The sequence below is a fragment of the Odocoileus virginianus genome, chromosome 33 (assembly GCF_023699985.2).
Source record: "Odocoileus virginianus isolate 20LAN1187 ecotype Illinois chromosome 33, Ovbor_1.2, whole genome shotgun sequence".
Lineage (NCBI taxonomy): Eukaryota > Metazoa > Chordata > Mammalia > Artiodactyla > Cervidae > Odocoileus > Odocoileus virginianus.
Genome location: NC_069706.1, coordinates 33,301,056 through 33,326,595, shown reverse-complemented (window position 1 = coordinate 33,326,595; position 25,540 = coordinate 33,301,056). Strand labels below are relative to the sequence as shown.

Sequence of the window (25,540 nt, the reverse complement as noted above, 5' to 3'; positions counted from 1 at the left end):
CAGGAACTGCGGCTGGACCTGATGGCTGCTCTGCTGGTGTGGGGCATGGTCCCTCACACGGGGGAGGCCTCTCCCCCTTTTCTCATCCCCGAAATTCCCTGAGTGGGTCCAGAGCTTTGCCGAAACCCAAACCCACAGTCTGAGTTCCCTTGAGCAGACAACCCAGCCAAAGAGAGACATCCATTCCCTTTTTAAATCTGCCTGTCAGGCCGCGGTAGGATGTGTGATGTCAGTTCCTGGGACTCCCTGCTTCCTTTTCTGTGTACGCTGGAGCCAGCTCTCTAACCCTTTCCCTTGGGCCCTGCCTGCCCGTGCCCACCACGTCCCCTGGACCACCCCTGAGTCACAGGTTCTGAGCCACCCGGCCTCCAGGCCAGCCCCACTGGTGAAGGCCCCGTTCCACCCACACCAAGGACTTCCTCTTGGTCTGTGATGGTTGGCGTTTATCCCACTGACCAGGCAACCCATGAGGCTGGTTCCACACCCTGCAGTCCACCAGGCCAGAGGCCCCTGTGCAAACCCTGTCTGAGTTTTAGCCCTGAGTGCTCCAGAGTCTGTACCTCCAGGGGCCCCCCCTTTGGGGTCCCACCCCCAGCACACATCACTTCCCCCATCAGGACTTTCTCAAACGCCCCAGAACCTGCCACCCTTGGGGACCCGAGATGGACCTCTCCTCCCTGACCCTCATTCCTGTCCCCAGGACAAAGCTACTCTTGGCTAATCACACACACACCCCCTACCTTCTTTCCCCACCCCAGCCACTTCCACTTCTCCCACCAGTTCCTTCTTGTAGGTCGGAGTCCCCCTCACTTCCTCCTCCCTGGGTATCCGCGCTATTGTCCTGCCTAGGGCTCCACACTCCATGACCCTCCCTGGCCAATGACTGGCCGCCAGTGGAGCTCAGCCCAGCACTCGGAACCAGGTTAGTTCGGGGGTGGGGGGTGGGCAGGCTCTCTCACCTCCCAGGAGGGTGGGGTCCACAGCCAGGCCGCCCAGTGTGGGGCCTCCCTCCCTCTTTACCACTCTGCAGGCAGTCACCCTCCCACCCACCGCCTTACTCCCACACCCCTTCCAGCCCCATTCAAAGGTCTGAATCCCAGCCGGATGTCCAGGCCTCTGTGTAGCTCCAAAGGATGGCTGGTCTGCACCGCGCCTAAGCTTTCAAGGGTTTGCTAGGCAGGTCTTGGCGAGATAGTGGCCAGTCTGCATATGGAAGGGTAGGGGCCAGGTACCAGGGCCTCAGACCAGGCCTGCCTTGCTTTAGCGCCACTGTGGAAGGAACCCAGGGCTGGCGGGCAAGAGGCGAGGTCTTGGGGCCAATCTCCACCTTCATCAACCCATGGCTCCTCTTGAGGCCCCACCCTTTTCCTCCTCAAGACTGGGGTAAAAACCCTTTTTTGCCTCTTCTGCATCCTGGGAAATCAGAGATGTGAAACCTTTGGGAAAGGTTAAAGGGCTCTCTACAAAGGTCAGAGGTCAACATGGGTGGGGGCGGGTAACAGATGGAGGCAGCTCCCAGGCACAGCTCCTGGAGACCACAGCAGATCACAGAACAGCCAGACGTGGGGCTGCAGAGGCTTAGCAAGGGCCGGGAGATGGAGATCTCCTGCCAGTGGGGGCTGAGGGGGGTGCGGGCAATAAGGGAGCAGGGGGAGGAGCCCCACGCCCCCAGGGAGCAAGCCCTAGGTCTGATCTCTGAGCCAGCTTCCACACTTCTCACACTGATGCCCTTCTGCTCCTCCTGGGCGCCTTCCAGGCCTGCAGGAGCCCCTCTGGCTCTTCCAGGAAGCCTTCTGGAGGCTCCCAGCTCACCAGCAGTCAGTCCACAAGTTTTTGCAAAGGCCAAGAGTGGTCTTTGTTTTTTAATCCAGACTGAGATCTGCAGTAATGTACACCCCAGGTTTGGGGGACTGCAGAACCAACTAGAGGTGAGGAAGACAGGGCTGTGTCTCCGCCCCGCCCCCATCAGCCCCTTGTGTGACCTCTGAAGACCTTCCCCATGTGGCGTCAGTGTCCCCAGGACTGTGAAGATGGGGAGATGGGAACCTTGCTTAGGTTTTCTCTGCCCCGTTGCCCTGGGCGATTTCCGGCACTGAAAGCGCTGAGGGGAGGGGGCGTGGTGCTCGCCGTCCGGATTTATGAGAACCAGACGTCGACTTCCCCCAGTTGCGACATCTGGGCTTTCTCGAGACTCCCATTGTCCCCACGCCGGAGGGTCCCGGGTCCCCGCCGGGCGCCCGTCCCCGAGGAGCGCCCACGCCCCAGACACTCCACTTAACTCAGGCCACCCAGCCGGCCCCTACCGGCCGCGCTCCCGGGGCCACCATCCCGGACTCCCCGCGACGCCTCCGCTCGGGGCGGGGGGGAATTTCGGCGCCTGGCCCGGAGCCCGCTCCGCGAGGAAGGGCAGCCGCGGACTGTCGCTCTGAATGGGGCGGCTGCAGGCCAGTTCCTAACCCCTCTGGGCCCCAAGGCTGGGCCGCCCAGCCGCCGCCACCGGAGGCAGCGAGCAGCAGCTGCGGGCGCCGAACAGGCTACGCGAAGGGCGGGGGGCGCGGCGGGGGCGGGGCCGGTGCGGCGGGAGGGGGCGGAGCTCGCGGCGGGGGTGGGGCCGGGAGGGCGCGCGCTGCACGGGCGGAGGGTAGGAGCGGGAACGGGGGGGCGCGCGCGCCGCGCGGGGCTGAGCTCGGAGCGCGCGGAGCTCCGCCGCCAAGAGAGCCGAGCCCGGGCCGCGCCGGGCCAGCGAGGAGCGCACGAGCCTTCGAGGTTGTGGACGACGGAGGGAGGAGCCGCCGCCAACGCCAGCTGCCGCCCAGAGGGAGCCTGAACCCGCCGCGGGCCATGAGCCGCCGGGCCCCGGGAGGCCGGCCGCGGTCCGGGCGGCGCTCCGCCGGCGCCCCGGCCCGCTCGGCCGCAGCTGCGCGCCTATAGGTACGGCCTGCTTGTCCTCCCAGTTCCCTCGTCCCCCCAGTCCATCACTCTGAACCCGGTCGGTCCCTGAGGGCGAGCGTGTTGTGTGCGCACCGCTGCTCCGGGGAGCGCGGCCCCACGCGCCCCGGTCCGCGCGTGTTGTCTTTGTGTGCGCGGGTGGGAGGGAACGCGACGGAGGAGATGCGCCCCCGGCGGAGATCGGCTCCTAGACCCCCCCACCCCGCCCCAGCCCGGGCTGGGCGGGAGTGGCGGGAGGGGCCGAGCCGCCTCCGGAGCAGCTGCGCCCCCCGCCCCTTCCCAGGGCCGAGGCCCGGTGGTGGGAGAGCTCGGTGAGCCCCCTGGAGGAGGGGGTCTCTGACCAGGGCTTGGGGTGGAGGGCGGAGCGCTGGGGGTCTCTTCCCTAGGCTGCGGGGGCGGGGGGAAGGCCAACCTGAAACGAGGGTGCTGGCCACAGGAGGGACCCTGTCCAGATCGGCGTCGCCCGGCCGGCACGCCCTCCATCTGGCCCTGGCCTTCTTTCTCACGGTCTCGGTTCCCGACCCGCCCACCCCGGGAGCTCTCCGGCAGCCCTCGGTAGTGTGGGGAGGATCGCTGCGGGTGCGGGAGAGGACGGCTCCTTTAAGAAGGGGCGGGTTCGTGCCCTCCATTCAGGCCCTCCGGCCTCGCCATTGATGAACCTGCGGGCGGCGCGGAGCCCCGCACCGCGCCAGCCAGCGGGCCGAGACCGGGCAGAGGCGAGGACCCCAGCGGCCCACGAAGTGCGGTCTTCAGCGGGGAGAGGTCTGCAATGACTGGGACCCCTCCAGAACCGCGCGGGGCGGACTGGACAGCCTCGAGAGTGACCCGGGAACAAAGATAAGCCAGTTGGTGCCTGGGAGAGCCTCAGGGTTGGGAGTGAAACCTGGAGTGAACCCTCCACTGTCTGCCCTTTGAGCCTCCATCGTCTGCCCAGTAAAATGGGGATGGTGGTGCCTCCCTTCTAGCTGGGTGACTAGCAGAAGTTGCCCCCCCCAACACAGGTCGCTGAGCATGGGGTGAATGGGCACCCCTGAGAGGGTCGGAGGAGCCAGGGGCTGTTTACCCTAAGAGGCTTTGGTTGCCTCTGTTAGGAGGGGAGGATGATCTGAACCCTCCCATCCCTGCCTCCAACTTTGAAATATCTCTTCCATCCTGGCCTCCCCGCTCCATCAAGGAGGCCAGTTGACTGGGAGTGACCTAGAACCTGTCCGCTCTAAGAAATTTGGGGGACGTCTGGCAGTGGGGGGCAGAAGTGAGGTTCAGGGTGTTTGTGGGGTTTGGGCGACAGGTTCCCACTAGCCGCCTCCCTCTCCTCCTCTCCCCCTCTAGAGGGCGTGAGTGAGGATAGGCAGGCAGCTGGGGATAACTGGGTCTAAGTGATCAAGAGTTAACGCATATGCTTTTCTTCTTACCCTTACTCTGAAAAAAAAAAAAAACCTGTTTAAAATTTTTTCTAACCCCCTCCTCCCTGCTTTGTGGGTCTCCTAGGGAGCACACAGCAAAGGGTGAACTCCCCTGGGAGGTGGGACCCCCCCACCCCAGGTGGAGCCCTCCCACCCCACTCCCAGGGCTGAGGGTTTGGTTTCGAGCTTACTGATGCTGGCTGAGGGCGTCAGTGCTGTTTCTCATGTAATCTTCACAACAACCCTGGGGCTTGGTACTATTATTATCCCCATGTTGCAGAGAAGGAAACAGATTCAAGGAAGTGAAATGATTTGTCCAAAGTCACTCAACCAATAAGCCAAGCTTCCAAACCACCTCTCTGACAAGAATCTGGTTCCTACCCCTTGCATTGCCTATCTGTTCTGGGTTGTAGGAAACTGGGGGTTTAGGGACCTTGGGCCTCCTGCCTGCTGTCCCCATGGCATTCAAAGATCCAGTCTTAGGGCCTGCCTCACTTCCTGCTCCTTCACTGTCTGCGTAGGACTAGAGGGGCGATGGCCACTTTGGGAACTGGGGCGGTTTCTCTTCCCCCGCCTCACCTGGGTGGGTCTGTTTTAAGGGCTGTGCTCTGTCCCAGGGGACGGCAGGGTGACTCTTCAATATCTAGTGGAGGTCACAGCCACACCTGGTTTGGGGCAGAGCCATGTGTGGGAGTACAGCATCATTGGGCTCCTCCGGTTTGGGCTCCATTCTCCAGAAACTTCCGACCCTCTGTGTCTAGGGCCCACCTGGGGGCTGGTGTAACACCCAGCTGGGGCTCACGGTCTGGTGAAGACAGGGCGCAGCCAGCCGTACGGTGTTGTGGAGGGATTGTGGGGGGGGGAGGGTCGGGCAGAGACAAAAGAGATTCCTTGGGCTTGGGGACCCATCAGCTACTGGGGAAGAGGAGCAGGTGAGGAGATGCTGGACTATGTATTGAGACCCCAAGCAGTGGACAAGCAGGGGTTGGAGGAAGAGGATGTATTAGAACTTGGATATGGTGAGTTTGAGGTGCCTGGAGATCAGCCAGGCTGAGAGATCTGTTGCCCAGAGGCCCAGGGAAGCTCTGTAAGCTTTCGCAGTACCCAGAGGTCTAGGATACTCAACCGAGGGGAGGTGCTGAGGTCTCACGAGCCGCCAGTGTGTGTGTCGTGATAAAGCCAGAAGGCAGACTGGTGGGCTGAGTGGTAGGGGTTGAAGAGGGTGTCCGGCAGTTTTCGGGGGCTGGGCCACGGCCAGGGAGGTCTGGGTGGGGTGTGAATCGGGGCCTAGGTGAGATCCCTAACACTGGGAGAGGAGAGACTGTGTGAAGCCCAGGTCAAGGCTGGAGAGGGGTTGGTGCGTCTGCTCCGCACCCCCAGGAGGGCAGGGCGTGTGCAGCTAGAGCCATCCCAGCCTGCTCTCCACCTCCAGAGTCCGTCCAGGAACTGTCCAGCACCAGGCGCTCCTGAAGGAGGACAGGCTCCCCTCCTCAGCCCCCAGGCCCTGACACAGCTTCTTGTCCTGGGCCCTACTCCCTGCTCCTCTGACACTGGCTTCCTGCAGGGCCCAGCCCTGACTTCCCCTGCCGCCTCCTCCAGGAGTCAAAAGGCCACCTCCTTTTCCAGGGCGGGGCCTGGGTCCCCATACTGTGCCCTCGGAGTGAGGGTTCCCCAGGGACAGGGCCCTGTTGGGAGCAGCATGTGCTGTAGAAAGGGACAGACCTGAACTTGGCTCCACACGACTCCTCTCACCCATCTGTGGCTCTGGACTTGCCAGCGTGGCTCCCGACCCACACGGGAGTCCAGGGTACATCCGGGAATGGGGGACCAGTCACCTCCCTTCCCAGAACCTCACTTCCTCATTTGTGTGAAGGGAGAATCCTCCCTTCCTGGCAGGGAGGAGGATGTGAGGGCAGGGGCATAGCCCCGCTGGATGTGGGTCCTGATCCTACATCCAGGAAGATGACCTTGGCCCCCCTGTGGAACCTGGATTAGTCAGGGGCTGGGGCACAGGGTGGTGATCTCGAGAAACAAGGAGGTTCGGGAGGAGTCCTCTGCCCAGAGGAGTGGGAGGAAAAGAGGGAATGAACACAAGACATTTAGGAAGTAGAAGCAGAGGAACTTTGATTTTTAAACAAATTGCTTATTTAATCCTCATGATGGCCCTTTGAGGTCAGTGCTGTTTTACCCACTGATTTGACGGATGAGGAAACTGAGGTCCCCAGGAGGCTGAGTCACACAGCGCAGAAGTGGAGGAGCTGGGATTCAAACCCAGCTGGTCTGGCTCCAGATCTCAGGCTTTTAACATTCCACTGTCCCACATGTCAAACGGTCAGATGTGGAGGAGGGGAGATGCCCTGGCCACGGGGCCCCTGTGATGCGAGCAGCTGTCAGCTGCAGCTCTGGGGGCCCCCTAGGACTGGAGGTCTGCAGGTCCCAGAGCCAGCAGCGCTTGTCTAGGTCGGGCATTGGTATATCCTAGGGGCTCAGAGGAAGGGCTTCCCCGGTCCCATGGTGGCAAAGGCTGGGAGTTGCGTGCAGGTGTGATGCCACAGGGCTTTTAACAGCCTCCTCCCTGAGATGCTCCTCCGACCGGCCTTGGACCAGGAGCAGGCAGGTCTGCATGGGCGAGCAAGACTGGTCCCACTTCACAGCTATGGAAACTGATGCTCGGAAAAGCCAGGACCACCTGAGTCCCGAGCTGCTCCCCACTCCCCCCACACACACACACACCGGCGTAAGGTATTAAGAGGGCTCTTCATCCACACCTGTCCCTGCCTGTCACTAATCAGAGCACCCTCCTCCCCACACCCACTCTGCAGCAAAGTCCCCACCCAGTCAAGAGCATCAAGACCAGAAGTCACGCCCACTTCTGCCTCCTGCCAGGGTCGCAGGTCAGCACATGTATCCTGGGTGGGGAAGGTCTGGGACTTCCAGCCACACCTCCCTCTCGCAGGAGGCCTTGGTTCAGAGCCTGCCTTGCGGGGCAACTTCTGAGGGCCCGAAGGTTGTCTGTGCTGCAGGGGATGGGATGCAGAGAGAGGGCTGGGGGATACGCTTCCAGGAGGCCAGGAAGGTAGCTGGAAGGAGCCGTGGTGGTAAAGTGCACAGTCAGCTGGGCCGGGCCAGGTCCTGAGATGCCCAGAGGACAGGACATCAGTGAGCATGGTTGGGGCCAGCTTCCTGGAAGGCAGGGAGCAGCCAAGGGAGACCCTGTCTCCTCTTCTTGTGTTGGAGGGGCCCCAGGAGGAGGCCTCAGTTTCCCCCTTGTGAGTGGTTCATGGCAGAGGGAGCGGCGGGCACTGCCCAGCCCAGAACAGAGCACAGAGGAGGAGTGCGTGCCACTCAGGCCCTGCCTCCCGCCCAGGAGGCAGCCTTGCTGGGTGCTGGGTGGCTGGTTTGCTCTGCAGGGCCGCTGTCCCTTCCTTAGGGGTCTCGGGCAGTAGGGAGGCCAGCTCAGCTGGGGCTCCCAGGAACACCCCCCCTTCCCCGCAAGTGTGGCCCTGGGCCCTGCTGGTGCCTCCCTGCCCTCCAGGCCGCTTGCCCACTGTGCAGCCGATCAATTGGTTGCCGGCCATTAGCGGGGTGACTAGGCCGCCTCATTAATATTTTAAGGAATGACCTGGCCAAGGGGTCCGGAACTGCGTGCCACTGGGGGCTGACGGCTGGCTTGCTTTTTTTTCCGCTTTTCTAATTGTCAGCGCTATTTTTACCACCGGAAGGCCAGCCGCCCCCTCTCCCCGGCATCTAACCAGGGTGGGGGTTGGGGGATTCTCCCTTCTGGGTTCTTGGCAGAGGGGTGAGGAGAGTCCACGGCTTGGAAAGGCACCAGGCAGGGACACGATTAGGCTTCCCCTCCCCGCCCACCCCTACCCTGCCCTGCCTCCCTGAAGCCCCATCCCATCGCCCTCCGGCCCTGGGATGATGGGAACAGAAAACATTTTTTCCAGGAGGAGAAGCCAGACAGCCTGGCTGGGCCTGGAAAAACCTCAGGGTGATGGATTGGGGAGGGTGGTCTGCCCACCTAGGGCCCTTGGGGGAGTGGGGGGCCACCGCCTGATGCCCAGACCAGGTGGGGTGGGAATCCCTTGGTCTCCATCCCAGTCCTCACAGGAGAAGCCCGTGAAGGCGAGAGACAACCTCCTGCCTGTCCCCGGTCCCACCCCTGGAGGGACTGTGGGACCCTGGCCTTCAGGGTCAAGGGCCGTGACAGTCAGGGGCCCCTGGAGGCCACTGCCCCTGCACCCCACTTTATGGATGGGGAGCCAAGTGCTCGGGAGACACGGCCTGGCCTGATTCACAGCCCGGATCTCCCACTGCCCAGCCCATGGCTGTCCCAAGCTGACTGGGCAAGTTCCTTCTGGCTCCCTGGGGTCAGAAAAGGGGGAGGGAAGGACCCTGCTCACAGAAGCAAGAGGGCCGAGAACCACAGGGACCATGGGAGCTCAGGATGGAAGGGCTAGTGTCCGGGAAGGCTTCCTGGAAGAGGAGAGGGTTTTTACACAGCCCGGAGAGGGGGCAGAATTTGAACAGTCAGCCGAGTGAGGCAGAAGGTCCAGCCAGCTGGACAGCCACGCAGGCAGAGACGGAGGAGGGAATTCCTGCGGAGCTGCTGGAGGAGGTGGAACCCCGGGCCCACTGGGTTCGACCTATAACCTTGCCCGCCAGCCCACACCATGGGGCCGGCGACGGCACCCACCCTGCTTCTGGGACCTCCGGGGTCCCCTCCCCCTGAAGCTCTGCTTTTCCCACCCCTGGGCCTGTGGTCCCCTCCAGAGTGACTGATCGGGAGTCACCCTCGCTGGTCCCTGGAGACTGCCTCCTGGGTCCACCCCGAGGTGAGGGAGCCGCAGCCCTGCCCACAGGGACACATGGCCCGGAATACTGCAGAGACCACCTCCCGTGCTGTCCTTCCAGCGAAGCATAGTCCCTCAGCCTCATTTTCTTTTTAATATTTATTTGATTGCGTTGGGTCTTAGTTGTGGCACGTGGGGCTCTCTCATGGCACGTGGGCTTAGTTGCCCAGTAGTATGCATGCACGCTCAGTGGCTCAGTCACGTCCGACTCTTTGCGACCCTGTGGACTGCAGCCCGCCAGGCTTCTCTGTCTATGGGATTCTCCAGGCAAGAATACTGGAGTGGGTTGCCATGCCCTCCTCCAGGGGATCTTCCCGACCCAGGGGTCGAACCCGCATTGCTGGTGGATTCTTAACCTCTGAGCCATAGGGGAAACCCAGCAGCCTATGGGATCTTAGTTCCCCGACCAGGGATCGAACCCGTGTCCCCTGCATTGGAAGGCAGATTCTTAACCACTATGGTGCCAGGGAAGTCCCTCATCCTCACTCTTAAAGTGAGGAAACAGGCCCAGAAGTTGGAGGTGAGGTCAGCAACCCTCACCCAGAGAGCAAAGACGTCAGGCCCGGAGCCCAGTTGAGCAGTCACGGCTCTGTCTCTGCCGGCTCTGGGCCCCCGGGCAGTTGGGGACAGCGTTCCAGTGCCCCTGCTGGCGCTGAGCTCCCCTCGTGTGGCTTGCAGCCTTCCTTTCACAGGGAACCGCGCCTGTAACCAGCGCCGGGCTCCCTGCTGGCCCGCTGCCCGTGGCTTTTACCCCTGGCTGTACCACCCCTGTCACTTCTGCACAGCCCCGGCTGGACCCAGGGGACATCGAGGGCTGCTGGTCTGGGCATCGGGCCCATGGGCTCCTGAGCCGCCAGCAAGTGGTTGGGGCGGGGAGGAGGGGAGGGCAAGGCAGGGCCAGTGTCGGCGCTTCCCAGGCCAGCCCCTGCCCAGGGCACGGCCGTCGCCCCCTGCTCTTGGCAGACTCCTCTCTGAGTCCTGCCCCTGCCTCCAGTGAGGCCCAGTTGGGCCCCCTCCCCATTTCGAGAGCCTCTCCTGCAGCTCCTGTCCCTGCATTCACCCATCTCCTTGCTAAGAGGACTCTGGGCCAGCCGAAGACACGGGGCACAGGATCGATGCCTGAGCTCGAGGCTGTGGGACCGGCTTCTCCCTGCCCCCAGCTGCCCTGTGAGCAGGTGGGGGGCGTCCTCACCTGCTGCCTGCTAAGGGGCGAGCCCCTTCCAGGCTGCCCTCTCACCTGGTCTGACCCTCTTGGTGGTCGCAGTGGAACAGGGAATATCGATGCACCCTGTTGGGAGCGCTACCTTGCTGGGTCACTGGATGGCCTCGGAGCCCAGGGCCGGGCTTCCCACCCTCAGCCTCAGGGCCCCGTGTCCCCATCCCACCCCCAGAAAGGCCCCCTCACCTCAGGTTGGGCGAGGCCCCAGTGATGGTGGCAGGCGTGTTCCTGCCCCACCCTCACTCCTGGTATATGACTCAGGCCCACCTTCTGCCCCCGAGGAGTGCCTGTGGTAGACGGGAGACAGGTGGACACAGACGCCTGGGACACTCTACCCTTACACCTCGCTAGCGGGACACACAGGAGGGGACTGTGGGAGCTCAGCCTGGGCTGGGGAGGCAGGGGGAGGTCAGGGAAGGCTTCCTGGAGGAAGTGGCCCCGGAATTCATTCTTGAGGGCTGAGTGGGCGTTAGCCAGATGAGAAGGGAGGAAGGGCAGGGCAGGGCAGGGGAAAGGCCCAGCGTGAACCAAGCCTGCCTTCTCCCCCAGCCCCTCCCCTGTCCTGAAAAGTCTCCCTCCAGGTTACTGCTCATGCCTGCAGGGAGGTCACGCTTGGTCCCCTTTGCTGGCAGGAAGCCTTCCTAACTCCCTGCTCCTCTCCCCCTGAATGCCGGGCTGGGAGTCTCTGAGGTGACCTGCTGGTTTGGAAAACTGTCCTCCGGGCTCAGTGGCCTCCTCACGTGGCCTGTTGCCTCCCCGGGGCTGTGCTGTGGTTATGGAGTGCAGGTCGAAGGCCAAGGTCGCCCTCCAGGTGAGAGGGAATCCCCCGGTGCCCCATGGCCCAGAGGCCCTGCGGATGATCTCACAGAAGTAGGGGAGCTATTTTTACCCGGCGTTTAATTACACAGCTTGGATCCCAGAGGACAGATGAGATGGTGCTCCCAGGAGCTGCAAGGGAAGGGCCGGGCCGGGAATCGTGGGGATCCTGGGAAGGCAGGTGAGGGCACAACCCCCTGTCTCAGTTCCCCTTGCACCCACCGGCCCCCCCCCAGACAGGGGCTCCCCATGGCAGGCAGGTAGGTCCGCATCGCCCCACTTTTTCTCCAGTGATTTTCACCCTGGCCTGTTGCAGGGGGGAGATGCATAAACAGAATGAATGGCCTGTGCCCCCAGGAGGGGTGCCACTCAGGGATGAGGAGGCAGGGCCCTCTGATGACTAGACACCATGCAGTCTGGCCACCCCGCGTGAGGAAGGGTGGAGGGGCCTGGGGACAGGAGGCGGAAGCTGGGATTCCTGGATTCGGGCCTCTTCATGAAGGTCCGATTTGGATGGGGTTCAGGAGGAAACAGGGCTTCCCTGGTGGCTCAGATGGTAAAGAATCTGCCTGCAATGCAGGAGACCCAAGTTCGATCCCTGGGTTTGGAAGATCCCCTGGAGGAGGGAATGGCTACCCACTCCAGTATTCTGGCCTGGGAGATCCGATGGACAGAGCTGGCTACAGTCTATGGGGTCATAAGAGGCAGACACAACTGAGCACGCGTGCACACACACACACACACACACACACACACACACACACACTGGAGGAACAATTAGAGAAGGTAGTCAGTCCACCATAATGGTAAGAAGTATGAAGAGGCAGCACCTTCCAGGCCAGTGTGAAAAGCTAGTCATATTGGATCCACACTGGGAGATGACCCTCGAAGTCTCTGAGTCAGCGTGAGAATCCCAGACTTGTCACTAACAAGCTGTGTGTTCTCTGGCCCCATGTGAGGGCTTGGGCAGTGACAGCTGTGGCTTGCCTGGTGTGTTGAACACATTCATCCGTTCATTCATTCATTCAGTGTTGACTGAGTGCCTGCCACATGCCCAACACTGGGGACACAGCCACTTAGAAGATGTCAAGACTGCTGCCTCGTGGGGGTGGCATTTTCAGGGGAGGGTGTGGTGCAGGGCGGGATGGGCTGGGGTGCCTGGGAGACAACACAGCCAAGTAAATGGATAAACAGCATGAGATGGAGATACACACTGCAGAAAAGTAAGCACACAGGATCCTAGTTCCCTGACTAGGGAGCCAGCCCACACCTCCTGCAGAGGGAGTATGAGGTCTTAACCACTGGGCCACCAGGGAAGTCCTGAGACCTTCTTGTTCTAAATAGAGTGATGGTCGAGAAAAGCTATCAGGCAAGATGGTATTTGAGCAGAAACCTGGAGGACATGAGGCAGTGTGAGGGAAAGGACATTCCAGGCATGTTCAAGAGAAAATCGCAAGTGCAGAGGCCCTGGGGTGGGGCTCGGGTGGGACCTGAGCAGAGTGGGCAACAGGTAGAGTTGTGGGAGATAAACACGGGGAGTCAGATGGAGGCAGGTCACGGGAGGTGTGGGGGGCCAGTGGCTTTTTCTCTGATGGAGCGGGAGCCATTGCAGGGTTCTGAGCAGGAGAGGGCCTGATGTGTCTTTCGTTTTAGAAATGATGACTGGGTTTCTGGGTGGAGAACAAGCTATGGGGGATAAGATCAATTTCCGGGGGGGGGGCACAGAGGGAGGGCAGTGAAGAGGCTGCTAAAGTACTGCTGGTGGAGAAGGGGTTGCTTGGGTCCCTGGACAGCAGCCTGGATGGCAGTGAGTGGAGGAGGAGTGGTGTTCTTGGCAAATTTCAAGGGTAGCGCCAAGAGGACTGTGCATGACTTTTTCCTGTCCTCCAAACTTTAGGGACCCTCAGAAGAGGGTCACTGGAGGCTCATTAAGGACCCCACTTGAAAGCACCTGTCATCCCGGCCTCCTGCGCCAGCCCCAGGAATGACCTTGGGGTTCCCTGAGGCTGCTGTTTGGAGAGAGAGAGTGAATGTGAATGGAGGGGGCGGGGTGCCCCCCCCCCCCCCCGCAGACACGTGTCCCACCTCCCTGGTGGTCCTCACACACTGGTGCTGCCGGAAAAGGCGGCTGCACACAGTCCCGGGGAAGCGGCAGCGGGTGGGCGCTCCGATCCGGGGGTCGGAAGTTGACTCACCGGTTCCTCTCTTCCGCAGCCTCCGGGGGCTGCGATGGGACGGGAGCCATGAATGGTGCCGCCCCGGTCCCGGTCCCGGTGCCGGTCCCGGACTGGCGGCAGTTCTGCGAGCTGCACGCGCAGGCGGCCGCCGTGGACTTCGCGCACAAGTTCTGCCGTTTCCTGCGGGACAACCCGGCCTACGACACGCCCGACGCCGGCGCCTCCTTCTCCCGCCACTTCGCCGCCAACTTCCTGGACGTGTTCAGTGAGGAGGTGCGCCGCGTGCTGGTGGCCGGGCCGGCGCCTGCGCGAGGGGCGGCCGAGCCCCCGGACGCCATGGAGCCCGGGCCCGCGGGGCCCCCGGCGCTCAAGGCCGCGCCCTATGGCCACTCGCGGAGCTCGGAGGACGTGTCGGCGACCTCAGCGGCCAAGGCCCGCGTTCGCAAGGGCTTCTCGCTGCGCAACATGAGCCTGTGCGTGGTGGACGGCGTGCGCGACATGTGGCACCGGCGCGCCTCCCCCGAGCCCGACGCCGCTCCTCGCGCCGCCGAGCCCCCGGCCGAGGCGCGCGACAAGTGGATGCGGCGCCTGCGGCTATCGCGGACGCTGGCGGCCAAGGTGGAGCTGGTGGACATCCAGCGCGAGGGCGCGCTGCGCTTCATGGTGGCCGACGACGCGGCCTCGGGCTCCGGGGGCGCCGCCCAGTGGCAGAAGTGTCGCCTGCTCCTGCGCAGGGCGGTGGCGGGTGAGCGCTTCCGCCTGGAGTTCTTCGTGCCGCCCAAGGTGAGTTGCCCACCCCCCTTTGCCCTGGGAGATCGTGGAGGACCAGGCTTCCAGCACCCCTCTGTCTTAGCTGGTCGGCAAAATGGAGTATTCCGGGTCAGGAGCCTGGGGTGCCGGCCCCCCACCCCACAAGTCATCCTTCAAGCATCCCTCAAGCCTGTGAGGGGTCAGAAGGGCCCTCTGGCTACAGAAGGGGTTCTGGGTACTGTTCTTGGGAGTACTGGAGAGCCTGGCTGCCTGGACTCGTGTCTTCCTCACCTGGAATCCCTGGGTGGCTGGAGCCTCCCCAGAGAGGCAGGCAAGGACTGACACTGGCACACTCAGGGGGCCTGCCAGAGGCCTGCAGTCTGGCTCAGCAGACATCTGCCTGGCTGCCAGGCTCTGGCCCAGCCCCGGCCCAGGTGGCTCCCTCTGGCCCAGGTTTCAGAAGCTAAGTTTCTCGCCCTTAGCAGCATGCTGCTCACCTGAGCGCACCACGCCCCCCCCCCCCCCTCCTGGCCATCACCTACAAAGCTCTAGGGGCAGTTTGGGGTCACCTGGGATGGGCGGGACGGGGGGAAGAGGGGGCAAACCTGCCTCGTTTGGAAGGGGGGAATAGCTAACAATAGTGCCCGCTTTCTGAGAGCCGTCATCCTCCCAGGACCCCAGCAAGTGGGCATCAGTGGTCCCCAGGTCACAGAAGAGAAAAGGAAACTCCGGGAGGGGGCGTGGCCAGCCCAGAGTCACAGAGCTGGTGGGTGGCAGAGCTGAGCTAATTATACCCATCACCCCGGTGGTCCTGGGAGCTCGGAGGCCGGAATGTGTGCTGGTGCGGCAGTCCCAAGAACGCCCAGGGCCCTCACCCACCTCTGGGCCCTCCCTGTCCCTAGTGCCTTTAGTCACCCTGAGCCTCGCCTCCTTCCCCACCCCCCTGTCTGCCTGGACTCCCGATCCTCCTCCTTGCCTTTCTCTCCTGGAGGTGGATGGGGTGGGCTCCCCAAGGTATGGGGCCCATGAGCCATAGGAGAGGTGATTTCCTAGGGGGACACACTACTCTCTGAAGCACTTTCTCTCCAAGTCCCAGGACCCCCCAGGTTTCCCAAGGGCTTTCTGCCTGCCCAGACCCCACCTTTAGGTCCCTGAGAGAAGCACAGACCACTAAGCCCAACGCCACCGCTCATCAGACAGGGAGACCGAGGCCCAGTGAGGGTGGGAGGCGGGATGGGACTTGCCCAGGGTCACCTACAGGGCAGGGCCTGAGCGCCTCTGCACCCTGAGTGGCAGCCACAGCTGCCCGACTGAAAATAGCTGCCCTCGAGGGAGGGGATGCAACAGCTGGTGCCCCCTGCGTGAGCCCCTCCTGAGCCCACAGCTCACCGCTGGCAGAGGGCAGGGTTCCTGGGGGGCCACGTTCCCAACCTCTGAGAGATCACCCTCCCAACCTCTGAGAAAGGCCAGTGGGTTCCTATCCCCTGATCTGGCCTCAGACCCTCTGTTTTTCATGCAAATATTTGCAAATTCAGGAGTGACTTCGTGGGAAGGGGGAGCAGGCCTGGCGAGGGGTCAGATCCTGTTTCCCAGATGAGTTTGGTCTAGGATGTATGCGCCCCACAGGAAGCCCCGGCTGACACTCCTCCCGCCTTTGAGTCCTGTTCACCCACCCATGGTCCAGAGCTCTTCCTCCTCTCGCCCCTGGAGGCCTAGCTGCACCCTTGGAGCAGATGGGGGCTTGGGGTCTGCAGGCTCAGGGACTGTTTCCGGGACCCTCAGAGTGCCCTTTCATACAGCCCCTTCTGTCAGACCCCCCAGCTCCCTCACCCGCCCTGCAGGAAAAGTCTCCTGGACCCCAGGTCCCCTCATAGCCCTAGGCCTGACCCCAGGAAGCAATGTTGCTGGCCCCCTGCCATCGGGGAACCACCAGGAAGCTGGTATTTGCTGGGCTGGAGGGTCAACCTCAATGGAGTTAGTGCAGGATGCTCTGGGGGCGCCGAGGAGGAGAAGCCTCGGCTGCAGAAGTGTTGACCGGTGGACAGGGCCCCAAGACAGGCATTGCTGGAGACTCAGGCTGCCTAAGCCAAGGCCTGGGATCATCTGGAGAAGGAAATAGCAGCCCACTCTAGTATTCTTGCCTGGGAAGTCCCGTGGATGGAGGAGCCTGGCGGGCCACAGTCCCTGGGGTCGCAAAGAGTCAGACACGACTGAGCAGTTAACACTTTCACTTGGGGCGTGAAACAGGCTGATAGTTCCATCCACGCAAGTGGGAACAGTGAGCCGGAGCAAATGGAAAGGCAGACGGGCCTCCAAGGCCAGGCGGAGTATTCAGCGCCTCTGGCCAGCAGGAGCCCAGTCCGGCTTTTCTCTCTGGACCTGTCTGTTCCACCCGCTCCAGGACTGCGGCCCCGCCCGGCCGGCTGGCACGAGGGCCTGCTGTGGTCAGCGAGCCCGCAGTCACCACCCCGAGCCCAGCCTGACGCCCACTGGACGGCAGCCAGCACTGCCAGGAACCCCCACCCGCCTGCCCACCCAACGTGGGGCCCTTCCCTTTCCTCCTAAGAGAAGTCCCTGTCCCGGAGCTCAAGCTCTGCCAGGAATCTGTCTCAGGCCAGCCCGGGGGCCTCAGGGCCAGGGCCAGGAGACGGGGGGGCGGGGGGGCAGGCACAGAGCGGCCCTCCTGGGGAGTCCTGCCAGCTCACCTTGGTCAAATCTCACACTGGCCTCTTTTCTTCCACCTGGAGACACGGCCCTGCCCGATTCCAGGAATCCCGGTCCGCCTCAGGGTCTCCAACCCTGTACTGTGGTAAATCTAATCTGAAGGAGGAGACAAATTTTTTTTTTTTTTAAATGAACTAGAATAGAATAGAAAATGTCACACTCCATCACACACAGTCAGAGTAAATATTATCCGGTGAAACGTGTGTCTCAGATATTTTTACCTAGGTGTGTGTACTGGGTCACCATGTCAGATGTATTTCTTACTATAGGTCAAGGTGAAAAATGTAAAAACCACAGATCTGGTGGGTGTGCTGGGCGGAAGGGTGACCGGGGCAGAGCTTGCCCCTCTCAGAGCTCGGAGGTGGGAGACCCATGTCAGTCCCAGCTCTGTCTGTGACTATGTGGGGATGTCCCTCCATTTCCCAGGAACACCCTCAACTTACCCATCTGTGAAATGGGGATTGGGACACCTCCACCCCAGGGCTGCCTGGCATCCTCAGCTGGGGGCAGCTCTGACCTCTGGGAGTGGGGGAGGGGAGAGAGGACTTCAGGAGGCCCTGGGGCCACTCTCTCACCGCCCCTTCGTCAGGCCTCCAGGCCCAAAGTCAGCATCCCTCTGTCGGCCATCATCGAGGTCCGTACCACCATGCCCCTGGAGATGCCAGAGAAGGACAACACATTCGTGCTCAAGGTGAGCCTCACCCCGACCCCGAAGACCCCTCGTGGGGGTGAGGGTGAAGGGCCAGCAGCAGGGTGGGGGCAGGGAGCCCCAGATTGGGGGGCGGGGGTCCAAGGACCCTCCACAGATGTCAAGCACACAGCTAGGACGTGAATCCTGGCCCGAGCTCCAGAGCCAAGTGGCCCAGGTGTCGTCCACCAAGTGGGTCCCCATTCCCATTTCCTCCTAGGCCGGGGGGAGGACCTGAGTTTCACTTCCTCCCTCCCCCCTTCCCCCACTGGAGTCCCGCGCTGCATCCACCCCACAGGCAGGAACTGGTAGCCAGCCTGCTGCGGTTATGCAAATGCCCCTGTCACTAGCCCTGGAGTGTGGGAACCCGCCCGGCCCCACCAATGGCACAAAGGCCCTGAGGGTGGCCAGGGAGGCACCCCAGTGAGTCTGGGGGCTGCCCGTCCTTTTCCCAGGCCCCGCATCGCCGGGGTGGCCTGCTCGGGTTGCTGAGGACATGGCTCTGGGCTGCCAGGGCTGTGGCCCTGAGCCTCTTTGGAGAATCAGAGGGTGTTTGTGAGGCCAAGTCCCCAAAGAGGCCTGGTTCCACCCACCCGAAGCTGCATGGAGGGGCGCCCCCCTCCCCAGCCGCCCCGCCTCCTCTCCAGTGGCCCAGTTGGGTTTATGTTTTTCCTCGGCCCTGTTTGTTTAATCATGAACTCCTTTATTCATTTAACAAACATTTGCCAACCCCAGACCCTGAGTCACCCAGTCTGGGGGCTGAGGACACGGCCCCTCCCTGCCTGGCTCTCTCATCTTCTGGCTGAGATAGGTCAGAGCTTTGCTCCTGACAGCCAGGTGGCCTCTGTGTCTCTGAGTAGGCTCAGGAGTCCCACGGCAACCACCTGCCGGGCCCACTCTGGGCCTCAGTTTCCCGATCAGTTTAGAGCAGGGTGGAAGTCAGTTCCAAGCTCTGACGGGATGGGAATCCCACTGCTCTTTACTAAACAAGAAACTCAGAGGCCAGGCCTTGGCATTAGAGATCTGGGTTTGGGTCCCAACACCACCACTGAGCGCTTGTGTGACTGAGCCACATAGCAGACCTCTCCGAACCTCAGTCTTCCCATCTGTACAATGGGGAAAGTCTCGCCTCTCTCTCCCGGGGTTGTTGGGAAGAGTTCATCAGACAGTGTGTGTGCCTGATCACCCACTGGGTCGGACTTTCTCTTCCTGCTTCCCTTCTGGAGGCTGGGGCGTGGCCGCAGAGGCGGAGTTCCAGGTGCAAAGGCGGGTGAGCCCACCACTCAGGGCTGGGCCTGCTGGCCCCCCACAGACTGAGGATTGTCATGCCCTTCTCCCACCCCAACCCCAGCCTTTACCCAGCCAACACGGCCTCCTGGTGGGGGGGGGGGCGGTGCTGCATTCTTGGGGCCCGAGGATGACCTCAGTCATCCCCGTGATCCCCAGCGGGGGAGGGGAGGGGCTGCTGCCCATGTGAGCTGCCCTCCGCCGAGGACCCCACTGTCTTCCCAGCTGCTCAGAGCAGGGGTCTCCCCCTGGGAGAGGGGCAGGATGAGCCTCTGGACTCTCGTCGCCCCCTCCCCAGGTGGAGAATGGAGCAGAGTACATCCTGGAGACCATCGACTCCCTGCAGAAGCACTCGTGGGTGGCTGACATCCAGGGCTGCGCAGACCCCGGGTGAGACCCCTGGGATGGGCAGACGTGGCGGGGGGGGGGGGGGGGTGGGGGGGGGTGGGGGGGGGGCTGGCGGGGCTGCGCCCTGGGTGGAGCCTTCACCGGGAGCAGCTTCCTGGTGAGGGCAGGAGCTGAGCTTGAGAAATGGGCCCTTCTCACGGCAGTGCAATCCAGGTGGGTGCTGGCCGGGACCCTCCCTGTCCCCAAACCTCCAGTCCCAGCAGGCTCTGTTGGTTCAGGGTCCGGGGGCCTGGAGGGCAGTTGAATCATCTTGTTCTCACTCCCAGGGGAGGCTGAAAGCAAGCGGAGATTGATGATAGATGGGTAGTGACGCGGTGAGCCCAAAGGGCCCGGGATGGAGGACCAAAGGGGCGGCCCCCCAATCCAGTCCTGGGGTTCAGAGACGCTGTAGTGGTAGGGGGGCCCTTTCTCTGCGGCTTAAAGAAAGGGGGGCCTGAGACAGGCAGAGGGGGCTGGGGGCGGAGGAGGGCGGTGAAGGAGCGCCAAGGCCTGGGACTCGCGGGGAATGTCAGCGCCCTCGGGTGGCTGGAGTTAGAGCTAAAGAGGCCGGGCCTTCAGCGAGAGAGCCGAGAAAGCGGGGAGGTCTGGCCAGCGGGGAGCCATGGCTAGTAATAAACCGGGGGCAGAAGGACAGCAGGGAGGCCGGCTGCGCCATCCGGGAGAGGTTCCCCAGGCCAGGAGTAGGAGGGGCGGGCAGGGCGGCCGGCTGAGCGGTTGGCAGCGGCTCCCCCGGCTAATGGGGTGAGCCAAGCCCCGGGGGGAGGGGCTGCTGCTTTCTAATTAACAGCTTCATTTAAGGAAGCACAATTAAAGTCCGGAGCGCCTCCCAGGCGCCGCCCCCCCATCCCCGAAGTGGTTCTAATCCCTCCCCTGCCACCCTCCCAGCCATCTGCTCCGCACACTCTTTGCCTCGCCCCCGTGAAGGTGAGCCTCACTTTGCGGGTGTTTTAGAGCCGACACAGCTGGGGAGACAAAGGCCTGGGGGAGGGGAGGGAGGGGCGGGGCCGGCACAGGCCCCGCCCACCCGTGTCCCGCCCCCAGAGGAGGTCCTAGGTGGGATCCTCGAGGCCAGCCTCTCTTGGTTAGGGGATGGCTGTGCCCACTTGGAGACCTGTCCATATGGCCCGGTCACTCACGTGGTGGCCACTGAACAAGCCGAGGGTGTGATCGCGGGGACACGGAGGCAGAGGGGCCCAGGCGAGCCAGACAGAGCAGATGCTGGCCGCGGGACAGTCAGCCTCTGCCTGGCTCTGTGAGCAGACCACGGTCGGAGTCAAGAGTCCCGCGGCCGGACACGGTTGGGCTTTCTTGCCTCACAGGGACAGCGAGGAAGACGCGGAGCCCTCCTGTGCCCGGGGAGGCTGTCTGGCCAGCCGCGTGGCCTCCTGCAGCTGTGAGCTCCTGACGGAGGGTAGGTGGGCACAGAGCCGGCTGGAGCAGTGGAGAGCAGTGCTGGAGGCGGCGGTTGCTTCAAGGTGGCCTGACAGACACACACGTTTCTTACCTGCCGCTTCTCCAGCAGTGGACCTGCCCCGGCCCCCAGAGACAACGGCAGCCGTGGTGACAGCCCCACACAGCCGCGCTCGAGAGGCTGTCGGAGAATCCCTGGTCCACGTCCCGTTGGAGACCTTCCTGGAGACCCTGGAGTCCCCGGGCGGCAGCGGCAGCAACAACACAGGTGCAGTGGGGCCCCGCCCTTCCTGCCCCCCTCCCGGGGCCCCGCCCAGCCCACAGGCCCCTCCCAAGCCCTTCCTGAGCCTTTGAACCTGTGACCTTTCATCCCCCTGGGTCCTTTGCACAGCAATTCGGTAGTTTTGGCTTTTGCGGGCCCGGCCAGGAGCCTGACCCCTCCCATGGGCCCCGGTTTAAGTAGAAAACTCTCACGGAAAGGGGTTCCAAGGGTCAGAACCAGGGGGATGGGGACAAAGACACTTGATTTGTTCCCAAGTTTGTTGCTGACTTAAGAGGGTGACCCCAGGAAATTAAGCAACCCTACCAATATTTTCCAGAGCAAACTGCTCAGTGATTGTGAAATAAGCATCTTCTGATGTTATACATACAAGCAGATAGCCTGAAGTCTGCACCAGCTGGGGCTATCGAGGCTACCAGTAACTTTAGTAACTTTCATTACTGGTTCATGAGGTGCAAGGATGTTTAATATCTCTTGAATGAGAACAGACACCATTGGCTCGTTGCTATTAATGAGACAAGAGGCTCCCATTCCCTCATTTGATACATTCTTATCATTAAGCTCTTTGCTAAACCAGACTTGTCAGTTTAAGTCTACCCTCTCAGGCTACCATTTTCTCCTCTCGGTGCCTCAGTTTACCTGATACATTTAGTGGGCCAGGTCAGCTCCATGCCTCATTCTCAGTTATTCAAAGAGCATCTTACCTGCAAAACCCCAACAAGCTGATCGAGATGACCCATCGGTGTTCTCCTTCTGGCGGCCCCTCCGTCCCCACGCCCCTCATTCTGTCCCCTTCTCTTCAGCGGAGGAGACAGCAGAGCCAGAGGCCCAGGCCGAGGCCGAGCTGGAGCTCTCCGACTACCCCTGGTTCCACGGGACGCTGTCGCGGGTCAAGGCAGCTCAGCTGGTGCTGGCAGGTGGGCCCCGGAACCACGGCCTCTTTGTGATCCGCCAAAGTGAGACCCGGCCCGGGGAGTACGTGCTGACCTTCAACTTCCAGGGCAAGGCCAAGGCAAGTTGGGGAAGTGGGGCTGGGGGGCGCACACAGGGGAAGCCTCCAGCCCGGGGTCGGTGGGGGGCCTGGGGGGGCCCTGAGGCTGCACCCATGCTGGGCAGTAGGCTCCTTGGGGGTGCGGGCGGCATGGCTTCCCACGGGCCAGGCCTCCTGGCTGTGCTTCCGGTCACCCGCCTCCCTCCTGGGGCTGCAGGCTGCCCCAGCTGTGGCTTCTCCATGAGCTGATGGGGTCCTGCCTGTGGCTGAACCCACAGGAGGCTGGGCCCTTCTGAGGGTCTGGCTTTGACCCTGTGCATTGGGGATCACGTGGCACTGGGGCTTCTGAGGGTCTCCACCTGGAGCCACCTGAGTACAGGGGCTGGGGTCAACCAGCGCCCCTCCCACCCCACACAGCCCCTCTTCTCTGCTCAGCACAGCTCACCAGCCCCTCCTGGGTGCCAGTCCGGGCCAGGCCTGTGCTCAGACCAGTCCATGGGGTGTGGCAGGGAACCACACAGTGGGCCCCAGAGAACCAGGCAGGAGGAGTTGGGCAAGAGGGCTTTGGGGGGCAGAGGGCACCAGGAGGCTCCTGACCCCACCAGCCAGAGTAGGAAAGGAGCTTGCCCTGAGACACTCGATGGATGGGGAGTCCTCGAGGTGAAGACTAGTGAAAGGGTGGTTCAGACAGGGCAGGGCCAAGCCCAGATGGCGGGCTCTGGAGGAAGGGCACTGTGTGCTAATAATGCCTAAGGCGCAAAGGCAAAAAACGACAGAAAGTCCAGTGATTGTTGGGGGGCAGGGATGGTTAGAGTGGGCAGGAACCTCAACCCCCTTCTTCTCAAGTTTCCGATAAGGAAACAGACCCAGCCTTGGCTCCTCCCAGGACACAGTTCCCGTCAGTCCCCGCCAGAGAAGGGGGCACCCCAGGACTCCCGCTCCAGGCCTGCACTGGGCCAACGTCCCAAGCATGGGCTGGCACGGCTCAGACCACACCCCACCCACCCCGGCCCCCGGCTCCCTGGGCAGCGCCGGCCCCACCATGGAACACTTCCCTCCCCACCAGGGCTTCTCTCTCCTGTTCGTAGGTGCCCAGGCCAGCTCCCCATCACAGGCATACCCTGAAACCCTCCTGTCACCCCCTTTCTTGCCACATACACCCCAGGGACAGCCACTCTTCTCCGTGTGGGATACACATGGAGCAAAAACCGGCTGAAGTCAGAGCCCTGTGGCTCACCCACCACTCAAGACCACACGCCTGGGGCCCCTCTCTCTCCCTGCGGTGCCTGGCCCAGGTGGGCCCAGTTCCCCGGGCTCCTCCCACTTCCCCCCCACCAGCTTGGATGAGTGGCACCTGTGGCCACCCTCCCCCCAAATCAGCCTGGGGTTGCTTCCAGCCTTCTGGACCTTAGCTGGGCAGGGGAGGCCAGCAGACCCTTAGCTGGGCTGGGAGAATCACCCCAACATGAGTTCTCTTCTTAGCTCAATGCCAGTGGCTGTGGGTGAGTTCCCCCCCCCCCCCGTGCCTCGGTTTCCCCATCTCTAACACGGAATCTCTGGGCTTCCCTGATAGCTCAGACAGTAAAGAATCCACCTGCAATGCAGGGGACCCAGGTTCCGTCGCTGTGTCAGGAAGATTCTCTGGAGAAGGGAATGGCTACCTCACTCGAGCATTTTGCCTGGAGAATCCCGTGGACAGAGGAGCCTCCCGGCTACAGTCCATGGGGTCACAAAGAGTCGGACACGACTGAGCAATTAATACAAACAAAACACGGAATCTCTGCTTTCTAGGGCCTCCGGGGACTAGGGATGAAGTGGGTGCGTGAAGGCCCTGATGCAGGTGCTCCCTGTATAGGGACGAATGCATCCCCCCCTCCAGCCCCCGCCCGGCCCTGGCCCTCATGCCCATCCCCGCCACCGGCGTGACCCTCCCCCTCCCGAGATGGGGCTCCCGGGTGAGAGGCCCTCGCTCTGAGGCCGCATATGGCCTCTGTGAGACCTGGCCCTCCCCCTGACCTTCAGAGGCACTTGCCAAGCAGGGGGCGGACCCAAGACACCCCTGCCTCCCCCCCACTGACCACACCCATCTCTGCCCACAGCACCTGCGCCTGTCCTTGAACGGCCACGGGCAGTGCCACGTGCAACACCTGTGGTTCCAGTCTGTGCTCGACATGCTCCGCCACTTCCACACCCACCCCATCCCGCTGGAGTCCGGGGGCTCTGCCGACATCACCCTCCGTAGCTATGTGCGGGCCCAGGGCCCCCCGCCTGGTAAGACTCCCCTAACCCCGCCCAGGCAGACAGATGGGTGGGCAGTGGGAGAGGACGTCACCCTGCTAGCCCCCGCGGGAAGTGCACCAGCCAGGTCTGGTACCTGTTGTAAGCCACCTGGACCAACCGGATGGGCGGGAAAGAGACTGCCCCAGCGGATCCGTGTCCGGAGTAAATTCCTGGCGGGCGGAAGGGGGCGCCCGCGGGCATCCCGGAAGTGGGTGGAGTCCCTTAGATCCCGCACGGGTGGGGCTGAGCGCCGAGCTGGTAAAGAAGGCAGCCTGGGAGAGGTGAGTGAAGGTGCGGGGCACGCGGATTCCGCGTTGGTGTGTCCGCCGCACCTATGGAAAATGCAAAATGTCAGTCGTGTCCGACTCTTTGTGACCCCGTGGACTGTAGCCCGCCAGGCGCCTCTATCCGTGGAATACTCCAGGCAAGAATACTGGAGTGGGGTTGCCATGCCCTCCTCCAGGGGATCTTCCCGACCAGGGATCGAACTCGTGTCTCCTGCATTTGCAGGCGAATTTCTTTATCGTCTGAGCCACAGCCGCCTATACACAGGACTTTCTCTAGGAGGTGGGCTGGAACTAGCAGCGCGGGATCTGGGGTCTGGGCCTCCCTGTGTGATGCTAGGTCACCCATTCCTGGGGCGCTGGCTCCTGCCTGCACGCTGGTGGTCTAGCGTGGAAGGAGGAAGGACCCGGACTCGGCCCTGATGCCCGCGGTCTCCCGTTGCAGACCCGGGGCCCTCGCCCAGCGCCGCGCCCCCACCGCCCGCCTGCTGGAGCGAGCCGGCCGGCCAGCACTACTTCTCCAGCCTCGCCGCGGCCGCCTGCCCGCCCGCCTCGCCCTCGGAGGCCGGCGGCGCCTCGTCCTCGTCCGCCTCGTCGTCTTCGGCCGCGTCGGTGCCCGGCGCCCCCCGCCCTGCCGCTGAGGGCCCCCCGAGCGCCCGCAGCCGCAGCAACAGCGCGGAGCGCCTGCTGGAGGCGGCGGGCGGGGGCGCCGAAGAGCCCCCCGAGGCCGGGCCGGGCGAGGGCGCCCGGGGCCACACGCGGGCCGTGGAGAACCAATACTCCTTCTACTAGGCGGGCTCGCCGGCGCCAAGGCCCTGGGGCCACCGGACCCGCCCCCCGACCACGGTCGATGGCCCACAGGCGTCCAACGCTGGACCCTGCTGCCCCCCCCCCCCGCCCCACCCCACCCGGCGCTGGGTGGGAAAAGCGAAGCTCTTCAATGAAGACATAATGTTATTAAAGAGCCTGTTTTAGGGACTGCACCTGGCTCTCCTGTCGTCCTTGCCCGGCCCCCGCT

At 62.8% G+C, this 25,540-nt stretch overlaps 1 protein-coding gene and 1 long non-coding RNA gene across 6 annotated transcripts; one reads left to right on the top strand and one right to left on the bottom strand.

The window, feature by feature from the left end:
• The first annotated feature begins 17 nt into the window (after positions 1-17).
• Positions 18-25,505, top strand: SH2B2 (SH2B adaptor protein 2). 5 transcript variants are annotated; one of them, XM_070460265.1, is made up of 9 exons: positions 18-922; positions 13,458-14,203; positions 17,484-17,585; positions 19,168-19,259; positions 20,597-20,688; positions 20,800-20,955; positions 21,771-21,979; positions 24,058-24,229; positions 24,968-25,505. In XM_070460265.1, exons 1-9 carry the CDS (start codon positions 880-882, stop codon positions 25,312-25,314), a joined length of 1,959 nt encoding a protein of 652 aa, XP_070316366.1. In that variant the 5' UTR covers positions 18-879; the 3' UTR covers positions 25,315-25,505. The 5 variants fall into 5 exon arrangements, with proteins under 5 accessions (XP_070316366.1, XP_070316365.1, XP_070316363.1 ...); XM_070460264.1 differs by having other exon boundaries at positions 20,797-20,955; XM_070460262.1 differs by lacking the exon at positions 24,968-25,505 and having other exon boundaries at positions 24,058-24,960.
• LOC139032709 (uncharacterized) lies at positions 14,198-17,487 on the bottom strand. Its single transcript, XR_011485282.1, has 3 exons — positions 17,338-17,487; positions 16,876-16,990; positions 14,198-16,273 (listed from the first exon to the last, which is right to left on the bottom strand). It is a non-coding gene; the product is annotated as an uncharacterized lncRNA (long non-coding RNA).
• Positions 25,506-25,540: the final 35 nt, after the last annotated feature.